The 19,724-nt window shown below is 37.8% G+C and overlaps 1 protein-coding gene across 1 annotated transcript; it reads left to right on the top strand.

Moving 5' to 3' along the window:
- Positions 1 to 161: 161 nt before the first annotated feature.
- LOC102693946 (pyroglutamylated RF-amide peptide receptor) lies at positions 162 to 19,454 on the top strand. Its single transcript, XM_006630338.3, has 6 exons — positions 162 to 1,017; positions 9,362 to 9,520; positions 11,118 to 11,179; positions 13,065 to 13,300; positions 14,151 to 14,248; positions 15,580 to 19,454. Exons 1-6 carry the CDS (start codon positions 666 to 668, stop codon positions 15,984 to 15,986), a joined length of 1,314 nt encoding a protein of 437 aa, XP_006630401.1. The 5' UTR covers positions 162 to 665; the 3' UTR covers positions 15,987 to 19,454.
- The last annotated feature ends 270 nt before the right edge of the window (positions 19,455 to 19,724 follow it).

Raw genomic sequence — 19,724 nt, 5'->3', positions numbered from 1 at the left:
GGTAATAGGGATCCCCTCCACCACCACCAATGTGCAGCATCCACCTGGATAGCATTGAAATGATAACCGCCGGGACATTTATGATAGGGGAACTTCCTAATCACTGTTATATAACTACAGTATGAGTTCCAAGACATTTTACCTTCTCCCCCTATCAATGGTCAGACTGAGAAGGAACAATTTGCCAACAATCCGTAGCGCATCTTTCCAAATCATTCCTCCTCCCCATTATGATAAGAGCCGTTCCCCCAAAAGAGACACTGTAGCTAAGATCGCTTGTAGCCTGTTCCGTCTGTAAATTGTGTATGGCAGGGCGTGCATGACTGACAGTCTTTATTAGCGGCGAACCTGTCAGAAAATTACAGACTCATCGATCTCTTTAAAAAAAAAGCTGCTGCGGTTTGTTCCGGGTTGATCAAAGCAAGAACAGGTATGTCACAGCCAACCAGCCGGCTGGAGAGGCGCTTTTGCGGTAGAATGACGGACGTCTCCAGCAGTCTGCCACAGGAGACCCAGCGACCGCGCAACTTTACTTCTGTAGTCCACATACTGATATTACAGCGCTTCTAAATAAAGTTCCTTTTTTTGTTCCCAAAGCCTTTTCCCTCCAGTTTAAATAGTCGTATTCCACGTACCGCAGCACTTCGCCAGGTTTAAGGAACAAGATGACAGACTCGAGCGAAATGAGGAAAATAACTCCCGATGCCTTGAAGCAGCTGCTTCAATTTTATAACCTAACAAGACAAGATTTCATCCAAACCTATAATCTGCAACCTCTTGTTTACATTCCCGAACTGCCCTCCGGTGCTAAAACAACTTTTGTGGTTATGTATGCCATCATATTCGTGTTGGCGCTTGTGGGAAACAGCCTGGTGGTGTACATTATCGTGAAAAAGCGAGCAATGCGGACCGCTACCAGTATTTTCATCTGTTCTTTGGCTGTGAGCGACCTCCTTATAACTTTCTTCTGCATCCCATTCACTCTGCTGCAGAACATTTCCTCCGAGTGGCTGGGAGGTAAGTTTGTTAGGATGTCTTGCTTCTCGGACACTCGTGGTGGGGGAAAAAAAAAAGTTGTTATACATTTTACTGTTTTTTTTCTGGATGTGTTGCTTTTGTTGTTCTAAAGACAAATGTTCATGATTTTGGATAATCATTAACATCAGCACATGAAAAAACTGTTCTAAACCCCCAAAATCAGAACTTGAATATCGCTTTCATATTGGCGCTATTAAGACGCGATACAGCATGGTTTTAAGGGGCAAGAAGGATTGGTCGTATTTAATAAATGTCTATTAAATTCAATGAATATGTGGATTCCAAAGAGGGAAATGTGCATGTAACTACATTCCATACTACAATTTAACTACAAGTGAATTGTTCAGCTAAAATTATTTTTACAAAAAAAATGTGCGGCTCAGTTCCTTTATTTTGTAATTTTATTTTGCTTAAAATGCGATTTCTCTTCAGAAATCAGAAAGAACGACGAAGATTGTGCGCGGCAGCACTGCAGATATACAGTAGTTTTCCCTCTGCTTCCCTACAGTTGATGATCTGGTGTTAGGGCTATTAACTGCGTTATAAAATTCCTGTTAGCATACTTCGTGAAGGTTTGTCAGAAATGACTAGTTGCTTGTCTGATTCCATGGCAATCTTTAATATTATGATCAATTTTTACAGGTAAATTCACATCATTTGACCTATGGAAACTATGTTGATTCCCCCTGACCTCTCTGAGTTTAACAGATTTCCATTTAGGAAGGGGTCTTAAACTCAATTCCTGGAGGACCTGTTGTCTTTTTTAAGTTCCATTACTGTCTTGTTATTTAATCTAATTATTTAACTGTAACAAATGTTCAATACTTTTAACCAAGCTCCAATTTGTTTTATAAATCTGAAGCTTAAGCTACAGTTCTCACATTAATGAGTTGTGAGTAGTCAGCTGACATTTGTTCAAATGACTTTAAACAAAATCCCAAATACATGTACATCAAATTAAGAAAATAATCAGGCTTCTGAGTGTGACTGCTGAGGTTGGAACAAAACCCAATAAATACCAGTCAACCTAGGAACTGAGTTTGAGAACCCTGATTTAGGGAAAAAAGAAAGAGGCTCCTCAAGTCATTCTAGAAATGTCCATCTTTGCTGGCTAATTTAGCCATGCCCACAGAGTTGACATGATTGTGTATTTGTAAATACCAACTACTTAATCCACTTGTATTGCTTAGTAACACCTTTAGATGAGTTGATTCCAGTAATACTACAGCTTTCTGCTCTGTTAGTACTCAGATAGAACTCAGAAGCTCTTTTCATACTTTGTATTTAATTTGTAAGTGAATGGGTAAAGCTTTATCTTGTTCTACAGTCAAATTAAACAACTTCAAGTCTCAAAACACAGTGGTGACACAACAATGGCCTGGAAACAATGTGTGTTCACTGCTCTTCTTCTACCTGCAAATAATAGACCTGTTTTCATTATATAACCGAAGAAGCTCAGATGCATGTTTAAAACAGTTGTTTCAATTTCAAGGAATGTATAATGATTTTCTGATATGACATGAATGTAAGTACATGGTGTGAAATTGGATTTTTCAAACAAATGCATTGTTACACAGGAGAATTGATAGACACCAAGTAACAATTTATCAAAAATCCTTTTTGGATAGAAGAAAAGAAAGAATATACAGTACTCTGGATTTGTTTCTATTTTTGTACATTAATAAAATGTCATTAAGAATGACAGTGCAGTAAGCCTATTTGTCTTAATTGGTAATTCTGCAATCTGAATTGGATTATATACTTTGTTATCTTAATTTGCATTAATAGAAAGTCTCATCACAGAATGTTTCTAGCCTTATGAACTGTTATACTGTGATTTTAATTACTTACCAAAGTGTAAAATGTATCAAAGCTGAGCTCTGAACTAAATTGTCTAGTGCAGTGATATGTGGTAATGTGCAGCTCATCAAGGGGATTTAATTGGGGCAGAAGAAACATACCTTCACATTTCAGTTTGATCCATTCCAGTACCTTGCCTTCAAATACAACAACAGCAACAGAAAATTCTTCCAGATGTGTCAGTGTTTTGTGAAGGAATGTTTTAGGTAGTGTGTCTTGAGTACATTCAGTCATTAGTAGTGGTTGTACATTTATAGCAGTTGGATTTTAAACTATATTGTGTAGCTTTTGATTTCTGCCTACAGTAAATTACTGTGCTTAGAAATAAATGTCGGGGTTCTTATGAGATTTGTATGTCTTTGTAGTCTTGTAATTTGTAGCTGTGATATACCACTTTATGCACAGGTTTGTGTGTAATGTGGAACTATTAACTCTCCAGACATATTTCCAAAATTCACCTTGAGGTATTGGGCATTCTAATTGTATAAAGGTTATCTGAAGACTTTCTCTTTTAACTTTAAAAAGCAATTTAAGTGATCTGTGATCCTTGCTGCATGTAATTTTTTTCCTTGTGATAAAGCCTATCTTACCTACAGGTCCATACGTGATTGTATAATACTAATAATGTTAATAATAACAACAACAACAACAACAACTTTTATTTATTAAGTTGGAGAAGTGTTGGAGGAAGGGCATCAATGGAGCAACAACAGAAAAGACACAGTCAGCAAAAGTGGTGGGAAGGAGTTTAGTGTAAATATGATGGAGATCAGAGATTTATGATGGGGTCAGATTGTTTAAAACCTGAAAAGTCAGTAATAAGGCCTTAGTTTGAATATGTGACTTTATAGGCAACCAATGTAGAGATTTAAGCCTGACAATGATGCTTCTGTTAACACCAGTTTTTGCTTTGATACCTAAATATTCAAGCAAGAATCATTTGAATAGCCTCCTACTAGCAGAATGAGTACAAACCATATAGGAGGGTGTTGCTGTGCTGCAGCCCTGTGCTTCGTAAGTAAAAGAAAAGGTACATTTTTCTCTATACACCTGCAGCAAAAAGCTTTCAGCCATTTATTCACAAGGACAAAATAACTCAGAACTTCAAGTGAGATAAATTGTTAAATTAAATTGTTAAATTGTTCTTTCACAACCACATAATTTTTGTCATATTGAAGACCACCTTCAAGAAAGACAGAGCCTGCATAAGAGGGATGTCTTACCCTGGCCATAGAGACCCACCACCTGAACAGTCGTTTTTAGAGCCACCCTTAACGTATCTTTTTCTAAGCCCCTGGGACAATTTCATTTTGACCACTGAGCAGGTGATTTGTTCAACTAAGTTTAGAGATGATTTAAAATGATACTGCCCACACCATGTAGTCCTCAAGGACAACACTCAGTCGTTTCTAGGTGAAATGAACCAATTGTAGAATTCAATTTGACTTCATTCCTTTTTGCTTCATGTTTGAAAGGCAGACCACCTGTTGGAACTTGGGGTTTTTATTTATCCTGGTAAGCCCAGAAGAATGTGTGATGTTTGTGAGCATGCATAGTAGAGTTTAAATGTTAGTGCTAGTGTCAGTAAATACTTGTTTCAAATATACGGTATAGTTTTTCTTGTTCACACACATTCTAGTCTTTATATGCTGACACAAAGAGTTGTTTGTTTTACAGCTACTGTATAGGCTCTCAGAAATGTCTGTGCATTTAGATTTGAGTAATTAGAGTGTGATGGTATCTTTCTACTCAACTCTCCAGGGGCCTCTGTACTAAACATATCAAAACTACACTGAACTGTGCTGTAATTTCTTCCATGCCTACATAATTAACTTACCAAGCTCATCTAAAGTCATGTGTATTCAGGGCTTTATAAAGATTATGATTTTAACGGTAACCATCAACACAGTGGTGGCAGGGTGGCATAGTTAAAGAGTTTTGGACACATAACTAGTGGATTGCGAGTTTGAGTCCCCACTGTGGATGTTGTACATTTACCCAAGTTGTTCCAGTCCACCCAGCTGTGTGAATGGGGATAATCGCCGTGCTGAGCTGGTGTCCCATCTGGGGTGGCAGTCTGATCTCTCTCCGCTCTTTGATTTCTTCACACCTAGAAACCAGGATGAGCTCTGGTCCGATGAGCCTTTGTGTGTGGCTACTATGGAATCATCTACTTAGAAGACTGGCTTCACAACACCAGAGCTGGTGGCCAGCCCTGCTGAATTGACTGCATCTGCTTATTCTCAGGAAACACAATGACCAGGGATCCCTGGTTCTTGATCTACTGCTCAGATACACAGATGGTTTAATTGCTTCATTAACTGCATAATTGTTATATTTCTATACAGACTCAGAGGTTTTTTACAGGTAATCATATCATTTTTTATAAGTGAATGTTTCTCATAATTGTAAAAGACCTTGAGTAAAATTATATGTATGTCTGATTAGGTTAATTGTTTGACTCCTTAGGTTTGAGACCCTTGACAAAAAGACTAAGAAACAATGTATTTGTAAGTGCAAAAAAGAACCTCAAGTGTCCCAATAAAACTTTTTCTCTGTTGTTGGACCGTCATTAGTAGCATGGATGAGCTGCACAAGAGACTGCATCAGATTTTTACATAATGTTTACGGTGATTTTAACGTAAGTAGCTATCTGGTTAATAAAGCAAAAAAAAACACTTTAAATGCAATGAATATACTTTAATAATTGTATGTAGCACCTAACATGTTAGGGTATCTCAAAGCACTTAATTAAAAGAACAAAAACAATATAACACATTCAATAGACATTTGTTACTTTATGTTAAACATAAATAAGACATTCTAAATATGTGGTTATTAATTAAGCAAAATAAATAATAAACATCTTTTTTGCATGAATATACCAATGCTTTCATCCTGAAGGATCTTGAAGCACTTTTTGCATAGGAGAAGACCCGCTTCATGTAACCCACCGGAATTGAATGGCTTCAGCCATTGTGCATCAGCAGCCCCACTACACAGCAGATGAGCTAGGGGAAGTAAGAAACTGAAGAGGAAAGAGCACCAACATCACTTACAGCAGAAGTAGCCCAGGTTGTCCTTGGCAGTCTTCCATCCCAGGAATGACCAGGCCCAGCCTTAGTTTCAGAGATCCGACACGATCGGGCCAGGATGTTGTAACACTCTTAGAACAGTGGATCCTAGCCCTGGTCACAGGGAAACTTAGTGTCTCAAGTATATACTGTAAGACCATTAAGAAAGGTCCCAAACAAGAGGAGGCTATTAGGCACATCTTGCCCATGTGGTAGTTAGTAGTTATTTGATCCAAGGATCTTATCCACTATTTCTTTAAAGAAACCAGGATATCAGCTTCAACAACATAGCTGAGTAGTTTGTTCCCACTTATTCTTCTGTTTTTTCCCAGCTGAGGTCTTAATCAAAGGCTAATTGATGTCATTTTTCTTTTTGAGGCATACTGTATTTTGTAAATCTGCTTTAAGCTCTCAAACAATTGAATAGGAGTTCTGATTGGTGGGAACTCTTCACCACGTTCCGAGTCCCAGAACTCCCCTCACACACATGTTCTCCAGGACAGGGCTGACATCCTCTGAGCTAGAAGGTGGGAATGGCACTGTTGGTGACAATAAAATACCACATGGTGACACAAGCTTAAAAAAGTAGATAATGTGTGTGCTGCAAGCTTCGGTCTCTTGTCATCTCCCGAATTCAATGTTTAGCATTATCCACTGATGTTATTTTCAAATCTAGATTTTGCTATTGTGAAGCCACAAGAGGATGAATTGCAGTAATGAGTGAAAGGTGCTGAATTGTATCTCACCAAGGAAGCTAACTCAATTGTTAAGCTGACAGGAATGTGCCGTGTTTGTCTAAATGAATTCTTCAGTTCCACTGGAGATGTAGAACAACTTAGAAAGTACGTTGTTGTCTGTTCTGCTAGAAAGTGTTACTGTACCTTTTATTTGAAGTTATGGTTATCATGTGTGCCTACCATCCTGAATTTAAGATTCAGAATTTTCGGTTACTTCTTCTATTAGTGTTTTCTTCTTGTGTGTACTTCCTTTGTTTTTAAAGAAATCCTGCATCCTGTTTTCACATTTATTACAGATTTTGTTATGACATGTCTCACATGATTTTGTTTTGTGGTTTTAATTCAAAAGGATGGCATCTGAATTTTGGAGCTACTTCCTTTTGCTACATACAGATATGTATGCATTGTAAACAAATCACAAATAGATCTCCTTAGTAACTCATGGTGACTCATTCGAAAACATTCATCTCTCATCAACACATTTTAGTCACTGATTATGGTTAAATACATTCCAGTGAGTTTTTAATTAATTTTAATTTTCAATTCACGATATGAGAACTGTCAGATTGATTAAGTTGTTGAAATATGTCAATATAATGTTTTAACTCATTTATAAACAAGGGGCAGAAAATAATAGAAAATATAATAAAAGAACTAAACTTAAACTGTCTTCAGCAATAGCCGGAAGTCACAAAGGTGAAAGGCTTACAGAGTGTTCTGTTGTCTGACATCTTAAATGCAGCATGAGATAGAAATTGCAATTCCAGTATGGGAAATACTCCAGCACTTGTGACTGTGAACGTCAAACTTAGAATCATAACCATAATGAGGTCAAATCAATCTATTGGAGTTATACACATGCCCTTGAAGGACCGTGATACTATCTTAAGATTGCATGTGGAGCTGTCTCTCTGGAGAGGGAGAAGGAACTACATCTAGTGAGAAAAACATTTTCCCTGAAAACGGAGGGAAAATGACAGTATATCTGATGGGAAGGGGGATGCAGGAAGCTGTATTAGGTCTTTGACCTCATTATCAGAAGACTGTGAGTTCAAGCTCCTAATACAGACACCGTTGTTGATTTCGTGGATGAGGTTCGTTTCCCCAGATTGCTCCAGTACCCTCAGGTGTACAGTACATAAAAGTGCCTGCACTGCTGGGAGGTGAATCTGTGATGGACTCACAGCCCAGCGCAGGAACAGTCCTGCACTCTCAATTTGCTTAAGGTTAAGAAATCAGGATGAGCTTCGGAAAGCCACACAAGGCTCATGAAGGAATTTAATCTTTGTACTGTTTTTCAAATACTACATCTAGAGCTGTAGGAAATTGACTGTGAGCAGGCCTGATCTCGAAGCTGAAACCAAACAGATGATTTTATAGACTTGTCAGGTGCTATATTCTTGGACGCAGAAGATGTGATATGATTTGAAACATCTTCATTTTGGAAGTATAACAGGAAATGCTTCGTGTCCCGATCGTTTTTCCCTGACTTGTCATTCCACATACTTATCAGTGGCTCAGCACCTGTCTGAGGGAGGAAAGAGGTTCTTAGAGACATTCTGGGGATACACTACTCCATTTGGAGGACGTATAAGATGATTTATTCTAAGCATTGCTTCACTGTGCAAAATGCCTTAAATGTCAGGGTGTTCCTTAAATGATCCGAGATGCATGAAACAGATATTGTCTTGGAGGTGGTATTTATTGTGTGATTGTTGTGGGGTAGGCCTTACCTGTTTATGTTAAAACAAGATTTAGGCTTTTAGTACTTATCAGGATTTATCAGTCACAGCAGATCCTTGATGCAAATCACAAGGCATGTGTTCTGATTTACATTAATTGCTCAATTTGTATAATTTGCTGGCAGCTTCAAAGCCTTGAAGCAACTGTTTTGTAATGAAAGCCACAGCAGGGGGGTCAACAAAGAGTAGATGTGGGTTGTCATGTTGGAGCATTTTTTATCACGCACTGTTTTTTTTTTTGCTCTAGATCACTATAAAACCAAACAAAATGTATGGACAAAAGGAGTCTCTGATTATTGTCTTTTCATTTACAAAGTGTTCAATTGTGCAAATCCTTGACGTAAAATGGCATCCATGGGATTTCAGTTTTCCTTAAAAAATTGCCAGCACTTAAACTTTTAATTTTTGAAAACAGTTGTCTTTGCAGCAAAAAGCTTTCTTGTCATTTCTTTCATATTCTCTAAAATTGACATTGTATTGATTTGACATATGTACCGATCCTTCTGTTCACACGACCAAGTGCTTTATACAATTTTTTTATCCTTCCCTAATCGGCACTTTTGCCTAAAGCTGCATTTCATCATCTTTAAATTTTTAGCCTTTGCACGGTGGTAAGGAAGGCTCAGTGCACAGAAGACTGCTAAGCAACAAATTCATTTTTATTCACTAGATGAACTAGAGCATAAAAATGAATTTACTATCAGTCGTCTGTGCCTTCAGTTTTTTTTTTTCCTTTGAAGGTTAAACTTTTATTTCCAGCACAGGGATGGTGTGAGTTGAAGTTTTGTCTCTTTACCAGACTTTTAACAGAATTCACTAAGCCGATTTGGTTAATTATTAAAGTCAACTTTGAAGAGAAGAATAAGATGTGGGTAAACGCTTATCTGTCTTGTTTTGTTTCATTTTTTAGGTGTTTTTGTGTGCAAGACTGTTCCTTTTGTACAGAGCACAGCCATAGTGACTGGTATTCTGACAATGACGTGCATTGCTATAGAGAGATACCAGGGCATTGTCTACCCACTGAAAATGAAGCGGCAGTATACCCCAAAAAGAGCTTACAAAATGCTAGGTATGTGTTTCCTTTCCAGTACATCTCTTGTGTTAAAACAGGTGAACAAAGCTCAAGTGGAAAATGGTTTTCTTTCAGGAAATATTTCAGAGAATGACTGATCTGAGGATTAGAATTGTTTATGTGTGATAGTTAATCTGAATGATTGATGGCATTTTATTGCAGCTCTTAAATTCTACAGCATGTACAGCATGTCAGGTATATAAGAAGAGAACATTTTACAGCCCATTTAGTTTCAGATTTACCACATACTTCTTACTGAGTACTTTGGAACTTTTAATATATCTTTTGTAACACTGGCTGTGCCATCACTAAATGTATTTGGTTGCACTGTTTGAGGGAAGCTGTGATGTTTTGTTAATAAAAGGAAGTGTCATTAAATATTGGTATATTTTTATTTGGTGACTGTGTTGTGCAAGAGCACATTTAGTCTTGAAGTATTGATGTTTTGAGTCTACCTTGACAGCACCCCTCTATAGTGAGGTAACTTGTTTATAGATGTGTTGTGAATGCTTTAAACCTACTCTGATCCTGTACAACAATGCCTGAAAGCCCAACTTTCAGATTGGACGAACAGAATGTGCCATGTGGATTGTTAAATGTTAAATGTGCAAGAACACACGTTTTCACACTTACACACATTCCCATATTTGCAGGAACATCCAAATGGCTTTTGTTGCATTTTAATTTACTCCACTCAAATGGAAGTCCAAAAAGCGTGATAATAAACCCTAAACAAATACATACACAGAACAACAACAGAGGAATGTGTCCCTGATCACAATTCATTTGAAAAAGGGAACATGATTTTAACTGCTCGCAGCTCTTACTGCATCTCAAAGCACATTCTGTGTCAATTGACTTATATGACCCTGTTATGGTTTACCTCATTATAATTTGCACGTGCCCCGCCCACCATTTGTGAAATAGGCATTTAACTTCACGACAAAATCATAGTGTTTTCCTGGATAGAAATATCTTTTACCAGAACCCTCTCTATGATGAGACAGAGTTAGCACCCTTTAGTGAATACTGTTTGCATCTTACACAACTCCTTGGGAGGTATTTGGAGATATCATTAACATACATTTTGGGAAAGACACAACTCCTGTCACATGCACAAGATATTGTCACTGCACAGTGGATCAATTCCATACAGTGGGAGATACTTCTCTTACTGAGAAAATCATTACTGCCGTTACCAGCCATTCATTCTTGATTCAGGTCATGGCAAACTGGAAGGTGTTTCAGAAGCACTGGGTATAAAGGGGGACAAAGCACAGGATAAGACACCGATCCCTCAGAGGGCATACACAATCACACACACAAGCGCAGTTTAGAGACACCAATAAACCTATTCAGCATGTCCGTGGGAAGTCGGAGGAAACTGAAGCACTGGGAGAAAATTCAATTCAGTGAGAGAGAAAGAACATACAGACTCCACACAGAAGGCCCCCAAAGCCAGAATCAGCTCCAGGGCCCAAGAGCTGGGAGGCAGCAACACTAATTACCATGGCATTGTGAAATCCTTTTAAAGTGAAATGTCTGTCCAACCTCACAACATTCAGGATGTTATCTTTTCTTCTCCAAACAACAGGAGCTGTATGGACTGTAGCTGTGATAGTGGGGTCCCCAATGTTATATGTGCAGCAGCTAGAGGTAAGGTTTTTGGGATCTTTATTTTTTTTCCTTTTCTTTGTACTAAACAGAAACTAAACACTAAACAAGGTTTTGGACTTCCAAGTATAAACAATCAGTCAGTTAATCCCAAATGTTTCCACCTTCACTCTTTCTAAGGCTTTTGATAGTAATGCTTGTGTTTAACAAGCTAATCTTTAGCATTTTGGTTGTTGTGTTCACCAGTGTTTTTAGAAGTTAAAACATAAAGAAGGAAGGGAGCACTCCCTTAATTAGACAGATGGCTGTAATTCTGTACTAATTAATGTGATGAGATTAAGACCAGCACAATTATAATTCTCTGCAAATGCAGCATTGAATTAATGGTGATTCAGTCCCGGCACACTGCTATCGCTCTTTAGAGAGTGTGCTGGCGATTTGCAAATCAATCAATAGGTGACCGCAAAGAGGGAGTATGCTTTACCTTTTTTGTAAGGAACACACAGTATGACGTGAATATATGGTAGTTAAATATCTAAAATAAAATGCAATACTGTAGTGTCTCCAAATGATCCAATATACCAGAACTGCAGCTTAATGATAAAAATTTACTGTGTTACTTACTTATGGACATGTTGCTGTATGAGATAGAAAGACATCAAAGCTTCTAGTTTCTAGCTGAGTGTCCTTTTCTTATATTTGTCTTTCCCGTTATTTGTTATGCTTTGTTATTTTTCACAAAAGATGTATACACAGCTCTGTCATTTATTTATTTTTCAGATTTTAATTAAAGAAAGCATGTATTGTGTGAAGAGACAGATCTTAATAGCACCGTTATTCAGAATGATACTCATTAATTTTGTAACAAATTAATTTCCTCAGGATCATCAATAGAAAAGACCTTTTGCTCTCCACGTCTTTGTTAAACATACACTGTATCAGATCTCTTTGTCTCAAAGAAGTAGGTATTTTTTTCTGAAATGCTCTTGAGATTAAGTTAACAGAAAGCACTGGAAAAGGCTACAGCCCTGCGCAATGTATAATGATTACAAAGACGTGGCTTGCTGAAAAAGTAATTAATCACAACTCAATCCTCATGTTTGTGTATGATCAGTCCAATTTATAATTAAGTCTATAATCTCATTAGTAATTACATGCTCCTTTTGGTTTGTACTTCATAATTACTGTGTAACTTACACTATTGTCACATTTATCACACATACCTGGTTTGCTGAGATGTGCAACACTTTTTTTTTCTCTCAGTAAAAGAATAGAATAAATTGACAACATGAATACTTCTGGCTTTTAAGAGTAATAATGTCAGAATTAACATGTACCTCATTCAGAATTGTTTGACTTTGATCTGTTGTTAGGACCTCATATGAATACTGAGCCACTGTGTACCTCTCAGCTGACAGCCTTTAACTTTAGCCTGTGAGATTTTCCCTGTTCTTCACATTTAAAGATACTTTGCTCACTGTCCCACAATTTTTGGTGAATAAACACACCTTTATTAGGAGTACCTATCTGTACGCAGGTCCACAGCCATTGTCTATGTGTTACAGTTCATAAATGTAATATGATACAATATAGGGTATAAGTCCTCTGATATTTACAAGACCAATTTCAGAAACGTGTTTCTCACAACTGTGAAATATTAAAATCAATACATTGACGACCCTGGGAAAAAAAGCTAAAGTTACCCAACAAATTTTCATAAGCTATTAAACAAAAGCAATAAGCTGTTTGTAATGTGCTCTGTTTTATGTTATAATATTTTACTTTTCATGTGTGCAAATCTTTAACATTTGTTTTTAAAAAATTGTAAAGCACTAATGGGTTATCCCCTTGAAGCACGCCCTTTGTAGCAGCACTTTGCAATCCGGGCAGCTGTGCTCGTAAAGCACGCGTGTTTGTGCTCGCGCAGGTGAAATACGACTTCCTGTACGACCACCACCACGTGTGCTGCCAGGAGCGCTGGCGTTCCTCGGCTCACCGCCAGGTCTACGCCACCTTCATCCTGGTGGCCCTCTTCATCCTGCCCCTGACGGCCATGCTCATCCTCTACAGCAGGATCGCTTTCGAGCTCTGGGTGCGGAAGCGGGTGGGCGACTCTTCGGTTTTGAACACCATGAACCACAGCGAAATCAACAAGATTGCAAGGTACAAACCCCGCGCAAGGGGAGCTGTGGTGAAGGCCCTGCACTTGTAACTGGAAGGCTGGGGGTTCTGATCCCGGGTGGGACAATGGTGTTGTACTATGGCAAACATAAGTTACTCTGGACTACAATTAGTGGCCAAATAAAATATGAAATAAAAACCTAGAATGGCGGGGTATTCAATAGCAACACAGCCCAATCATTTCTAGAATTAGTTACACCTGTCTTCAAGTTTTCCATCACTTGGGAGATTGATTTTCCCCACTATGTGGTATGAGGCTCTGCTGGACCTGATTCACTGCTGTTGGATGATGTGTTGATGAAACTATTACATAAAATGCTGAGAAAAAACTTTGTAACTTTATCTCATTTTTATTTAACTTTATTTTCAAGTAAGTCCTTTATTATTTTGCCCTTTTCACTAGTAGTTACACTAAGACACCTTATTAGGTTGAGCAATACAAACTCCCACACTCTTCACAGTTGGCGACAGGTCCTAAGCTCAGCACAATTGAGTGCAGATGATAGTTTGAGCTGTTCATCTTCTGTCCAGCCTTTCCAACATACGAGCTCAGCAGTGTAGCACAGAATTACCAGCTACAAGCAATTGCTTATTTTTGTCACCTACAGTAACAGGCACACACTCACTACAGGTCAACAACAGAAATTCATTTCAGGATTTTTTTTCAGTGATTTCCACTCAGATGTGTGTTCCCCTTTGTTTAGCATTTCACATTTAAAAAACAGCTGGAAAAACCTGGGATGCAGAGTACTTAAGCAGACATTTATGACATACCACCCACAAGAAGAACCTGTTTAACTTTGACACCTTTCTCTGGTTTTGATTGCCGTAGGAAGAAGAAACGTGCTGTTAAAATGATGATAACCGTTGTTTTGCTGTTTACAATATGCTGGGCTCCTTTCCATGTGGTACACATGCTGTTTGAATACAGTAAGTTTCTTTGTTATGATGACTCAATAGGCCTCAGATCTGGTGCTATTTTTTATGTAGTACTGAAACCTCAAGTAATGATTTTTAAGATATTTTTTTCTTCCTCTTTCTTCCTTCGGTGTGTTTAAATAGGACAGTTGCTGTCAGCCCTGCTATTGGAGGACCTCTGTATCTGCTGGTTTATTTCCAACTGAGTCCTTAATCACCAGTTTTAACTGTTGCCACTAATTGATCTGCTTGCTGATTTGGGTTTTTATTTTGCACTCAGACCTTTGGATTAAAAAATACCCAAGTGGTTCTCAATGCTGGACCTGGGTAACCCCCTGGGTCTTCTGGTTTTAGCTGAGTTCTTAATCAGTTCTTAAACTAATCTATTTCAATTTTCTGTTTAAGACGTGTTTTAAATTTGCTTTCAGCGCTTGAAATGCTGAATGAGATGTGTAATTGGTGTGAACCCGGTATAATTTTGTGAGTTTCAGGACTGCCCTTGTTCAGATGTGTCAGGTAGAATAGAACCAATTGAATTTAAGCAGATGGAAAAACACTGACTCACTGTGGGAGCTGTCTGATATAGTGTGATTCTCACCTGTACCTGTGCATCACGAACTGATCACTTATTAAAAGCTGTTTAGTCAGAAATATGGGAGCAAATAATAATAATAATAATTCTTGATGTTATTAGAATGTACTTTTTAATCCAAGGTGTAAGTGAAGAAAAAAGATAAATAAACAAGCAGGATTATTTCTGGCAGCAATAAACAATGGTGAATGAGGGTTCTGCTGTACAGGGGTATTCCAGAACCAAGACAGCGAACTGTTGTCATGGTAGATCACTTGAAAAATGGCTCTTAAACTATGCCTCTAGCATTTAACCCAAAACTAATCCCAACAGTAAATTGGAACTAGTTCTGACCATACAATATCTCAAACTCTATTACAGGAAAAATAGGTGTCAGAACTCTAATCCAAACCTAATAACAGTTATTCTATACCAAATTCACACATCAACTCCTTTCCCAAATCATACCTTGAAACTATGCAAATTCTAACCATATCGCATATCACAAAGGTTAAAGGCATACACTTCCTTTGAACTGCAAGAATTTGAAAATTTTTAGTATTTTCTTTCAGATAGTTACATATATGTTTTGTGCTCTTAGATATAATGTCCTAGAGATGATGAGTGAGCTGCCAGAATTGCCCCACAGTTTCACCACTCCTAAAGGGCACAAAACAGAAGGTGTTTCGAAGCAGACGTTTAGCTCAAGGGAGCGAAGCCGTTTACTTTGGTTTCCTTTCTTGGGAACCGATCTTGCGTTCTTTACTTGCAGACGACTTCGAGAAAGAGTACGATGACGTCACTGTCAGCATGATCATCGCTATCGTGCAGGCGGTGGGGTTTTTCAACTCCTTCAACAACCCCATCGTGTACGCCTTCATGAACGAGAATTTCAAGAAGAACTGCCTGTCCACGCTGTCCCGCTGCGTCCGGAGACGGAACCCGAGTCGACAGCGGGCAGTCTCCGCGGAGAGGCCCAAGCCAAACGTGCTCTTCACAAACGCCACGAGGAGGGGACGATTTCAGGGTGGTACACCCACGCAGGGCATCCAGTTCAATCTGTCTGAGGAAGCCGTTTCCGCCTCTTCCCATGCAGTCCAATCCACAGCCTTTGCGGAAGAGAAAATTTCAACCGTCCATTGTGAGCTTCCAACAAGCAGCTGCTCTTATTCACACTGAACACGCTCTATGGGACCCAACGGGACTCATTCCTTCACATTCATTTTCACATCCCAAGTTTTCATACTCTTCAACATGAAACCTGCGGCTCCAAGCAATGTGCAGAACTTTGTCAGTGGTTTCTATGTGTAGTGAAATGAAATCAGTTGTTTCAGAAATTCTGAATTTGACTGTTTACATACTTCTTGTGCTGTGAGCGATCAATGAAAAAGGTTTCCACTGCTAGCAACAAACGTTATTCTTCATGGAATGTCAATGTATACATAACTGGAGCTTATGACAAGAGAGATTCTTTGAGCTGTTTGAATTTTTATGGTTAGAAGATGCTGATATTTAACTAAATGGTACACTGGTTTTAGTTGCAGAGATCATGTCACATGAATGAATGATCTTAGATTAATTTTCCTTTAGCTCTAAGCCTTTTAGGATCTACTGTAAATAATATCAAAACTTTCATCTTGAAAACTGGATTGACAATGGGTCAAAAACAATCTCAAATGCACTACATGATAACACATAGAAGAAATACAATGTTGAAATTACTTTTCTGTACAGTATATCTCTAGTTTCTAATTTACTTTGATGTCAATTATATAAACGTCTAAGGATGTCAGTTTAATTCTGACTTAAATAACATTGTTTAAATTTCACTCACTCCTAGGAGTCACCCTATCAGTTGTGTCGCATTTATTATACAACTGCATTTCTTTAAAATGTAATTAGCAACTACTGCTACTTCACTAGATCACAATCAAAACAAATCAATTTCCCTCTCTATGGGATGATTTTTATCATTATTAACACAATTATTTGAAATATCTTAGTTATTTTCGTACGCTACACACATCTCTATTCAGTTACAAAGCATGGTGTTGTTACATCTCATCCAACAACTGAAACCATTTAAACATCCATCAGTTAGTGTACCGTAGGACTGAAATGCTACTTAAAACAAGATCTGGGCTTAATGATTAGTAAACCAATTAACTGCACCCATGGGTGTTGATTAGGCAAAACATTCAGTGGTTGGGATGTTAAGAGAAAAGCCGGTCAAGTCTTGCCTGCTTATTAGCAGAGGTCCAAACTGCCAATAGCAGTTATAAAAGAATGTCACATGAAAAGGAATAAACTTTGAGAACATGGAACATTACTTATGAAGTAATACTGCTGTTAATGCTTTTTGCTTAACTTACAACGGAGAGTGAAATCCCATTTAAACCTTTACCTGGAATGGCTGAACTCTGATCATCAGGAAGTCTCGTGCACCACTATCTCTCCATACCTTCAGGACAGCCCACGGCACTGGATTTTTTTTTTTAAATGTAAGACTAATGCACATTCTCATACAGAAACTTACTAAGGTAACGCTGCACTGTGTAACATTTACCAGGTTTAATCCGCTGTTTTTCTGTATTTCTCAGTTTACAATGCTTTTACCAAGGAAACATTTTATTTAAAGTCTAAAAGGGCTGTGTGCAACACAAAGGAATGTATCTTCTTGAATGTTTTAAAGTTAAATAGGGATTACTTATAAAAATAGTTTTGAATTAATTTGAAAAGAACTGCAGGTGTTGCATTGTTGATCATATATTCAGAAGTCTAGGTAAATGGTCATTGAAGTTTAAATAAACAAGACCAAGAAAACACTACCAGTCACATGTTTCAATGCTGTAAGTACAGCAGCCTTAAAAACTGGATAGTAGATTGAGAATAATGAAAATGCAAATCATTGGAGAATCGGTCCCTGACACCCACTTAATGATAGGATACTATTTAGTGTTTCAGTCGATTTCCAAATACAGTCATTATGTAAATCTGGATGCTAGCTTTACAGTTTCACAACAAACACAGGTGAACTTCCTGGTTACAAGGAAGCAATCAGTACACTATCTTTTACTATCTTCCCGTCATGCCTTCTTTTAGTGTTACACACTTCTGAGTTTTTTTCATGTGACACCCTTCTAGATTTACTATAGACTGCTACCTATGTATTTCCGATAAGACACTAAAAATCTACTAATTCTGAAACAAGACCTCAGGTGCTTTTATATGATCTTAGAAAATAAATGCCAAAGTAATGAAAAAATACAATTGCATTTCAGGGGTATATTAGAGGTATATACCACAGAAGTGACTTATGCTTATTGAATCCTCCATTCAGCACTCAGTCCAGTTAGAGGTCTGTTTTTAGTTGGGCCTAGGTAAAGAAAACTGGAGGTGACAGTCCAGTTTATCCACATACAGTGAGCTTCTTCTCTCCGAGTAAAAAGTGTCAGAGACGTGCAAAAGGTGCTCAGATACAGTATACTATAATAATTTCACAAGCTAAGATGTGAATGTGCCTTCAGAAGGCTCTTTATTGAAAGGCACTACATAACAATAAAAATGATTGTTTAATTGACTGATTGGCCAGTGTAGAAGCACAGCTCAGTATATTTAAGGTTTGGTCATTGTGATTTTCTCTTATCTTCCATAACTGAAGAAGCAGAGTGTCACAAGTGAGCTGCACCTTCCTACTGGCCCAAGTTATAAAAATCTGGGTCTGCTCTTTGAAGAACAAAACCCAACAGGTTATTTACAGTATGAGCACTGAAAAGACCAGCAATAAATTCAGGGAATAAGGCGTTTGTATAGTTGAAGGACAGTATATTTCCTTTTAGCACCCAGCAGGCAGAGCTTGTATCTGTAGGATGCACTAAAACATTTCTTACAGTTTAGCAGCAGTTTTAGAAAGCAGACTATCCTGTGGAAGGCCTTCTGCTCTGTAGAAGCCAGCATTACCCTCTAAATAATTTCAATGAATGAGTAAGGGCAGGTTTGGACTGTAGAAGACCTGGCCTGATAGATTTGTAGCATGTGTGCTCAGTGTGCATTTACTGTAAATACAATTTTGTTTCGTTTGGTCTCCTGGTTATTTATTTGGTATCACAGTTAGACATGATTCCAGACACCAAAACTCTAGACTTGAATCTTTACTCAATGGACATATTAAATCAACGTAAAACGATTTCAATTAAAATTAATGAGTCATTATCTTGAATTTATTAGCAACCAGAAGTTGATATATACTGTATGGATCACATATGTATAGTAGTGGCAGAATGCTATTAGTTCTAAATTGAATGTGTTACTATTTGGAGGTTCTCTGTAAAAATTCAATCAGCTGGCTGCATTTTCAAGTTTCTGCTGAACTTGGCTCAATTCAGTAGACTGTTCCAAAAGTGTTTTCAAAGCATAAACTACCACACTGTGGTCCAACGAACAAATTATATTAAAAACACCCATAATAGAACTGCTGTCTATGCATTTCAAGAAGAATAATTTTGCTGTCCACTGGTTAGTTGTTTTTCTATTATTCAAAACCTGGCCCGTGTTGAAATACAGGACGTCAGGCTATTAACTCTGCATACTTTAAAAACCCACTATTTTGCAAATCACAGCACAATAATGATTTTCTGTATTCTATATGGTTTCTGTATATTATCAGAACACTGTGCATATCAATGACTAGCAAAGGCTTTGGCATTCTATTATCTTGCTCTGTGTAAGGGGCTGAAGAGTATTAACCCCTGTGGAGATAGCAGGCTTACTCCCTACATACTAAGAGAACATGTTAAAATATTAAATATGCAGCATTAGCTTTAATTTTTTTATTTAAATGCTTGAATTGGAAGTTTTAAAATTATGCCACTTAGGAGATCTACCTTAAGATGAAAAATTAATACATTGATGCTACTT

This window comes from Lepisosteus oculatus, chromosome 4 (genome assembly GCF_040954835.1).
Source record: "Lepisosteus oculatus isolate fLepOcu1 chromosome 4, fLepOcu1.hap2, whole genome shotgun sequence".
Classification (NCBI taxonomy): Eukaryota; Metazoa; Chordata; class Actinopteri; order Semionotiformes; family Lepisosteidae; genus Lepisosteus; species Lepisosteus oculatus.
The sequence above is the reverse complement of the archived record's forward strand: the minus strand, read 5'-3'. Positions and strand labels throughout refer to the sequence as shown.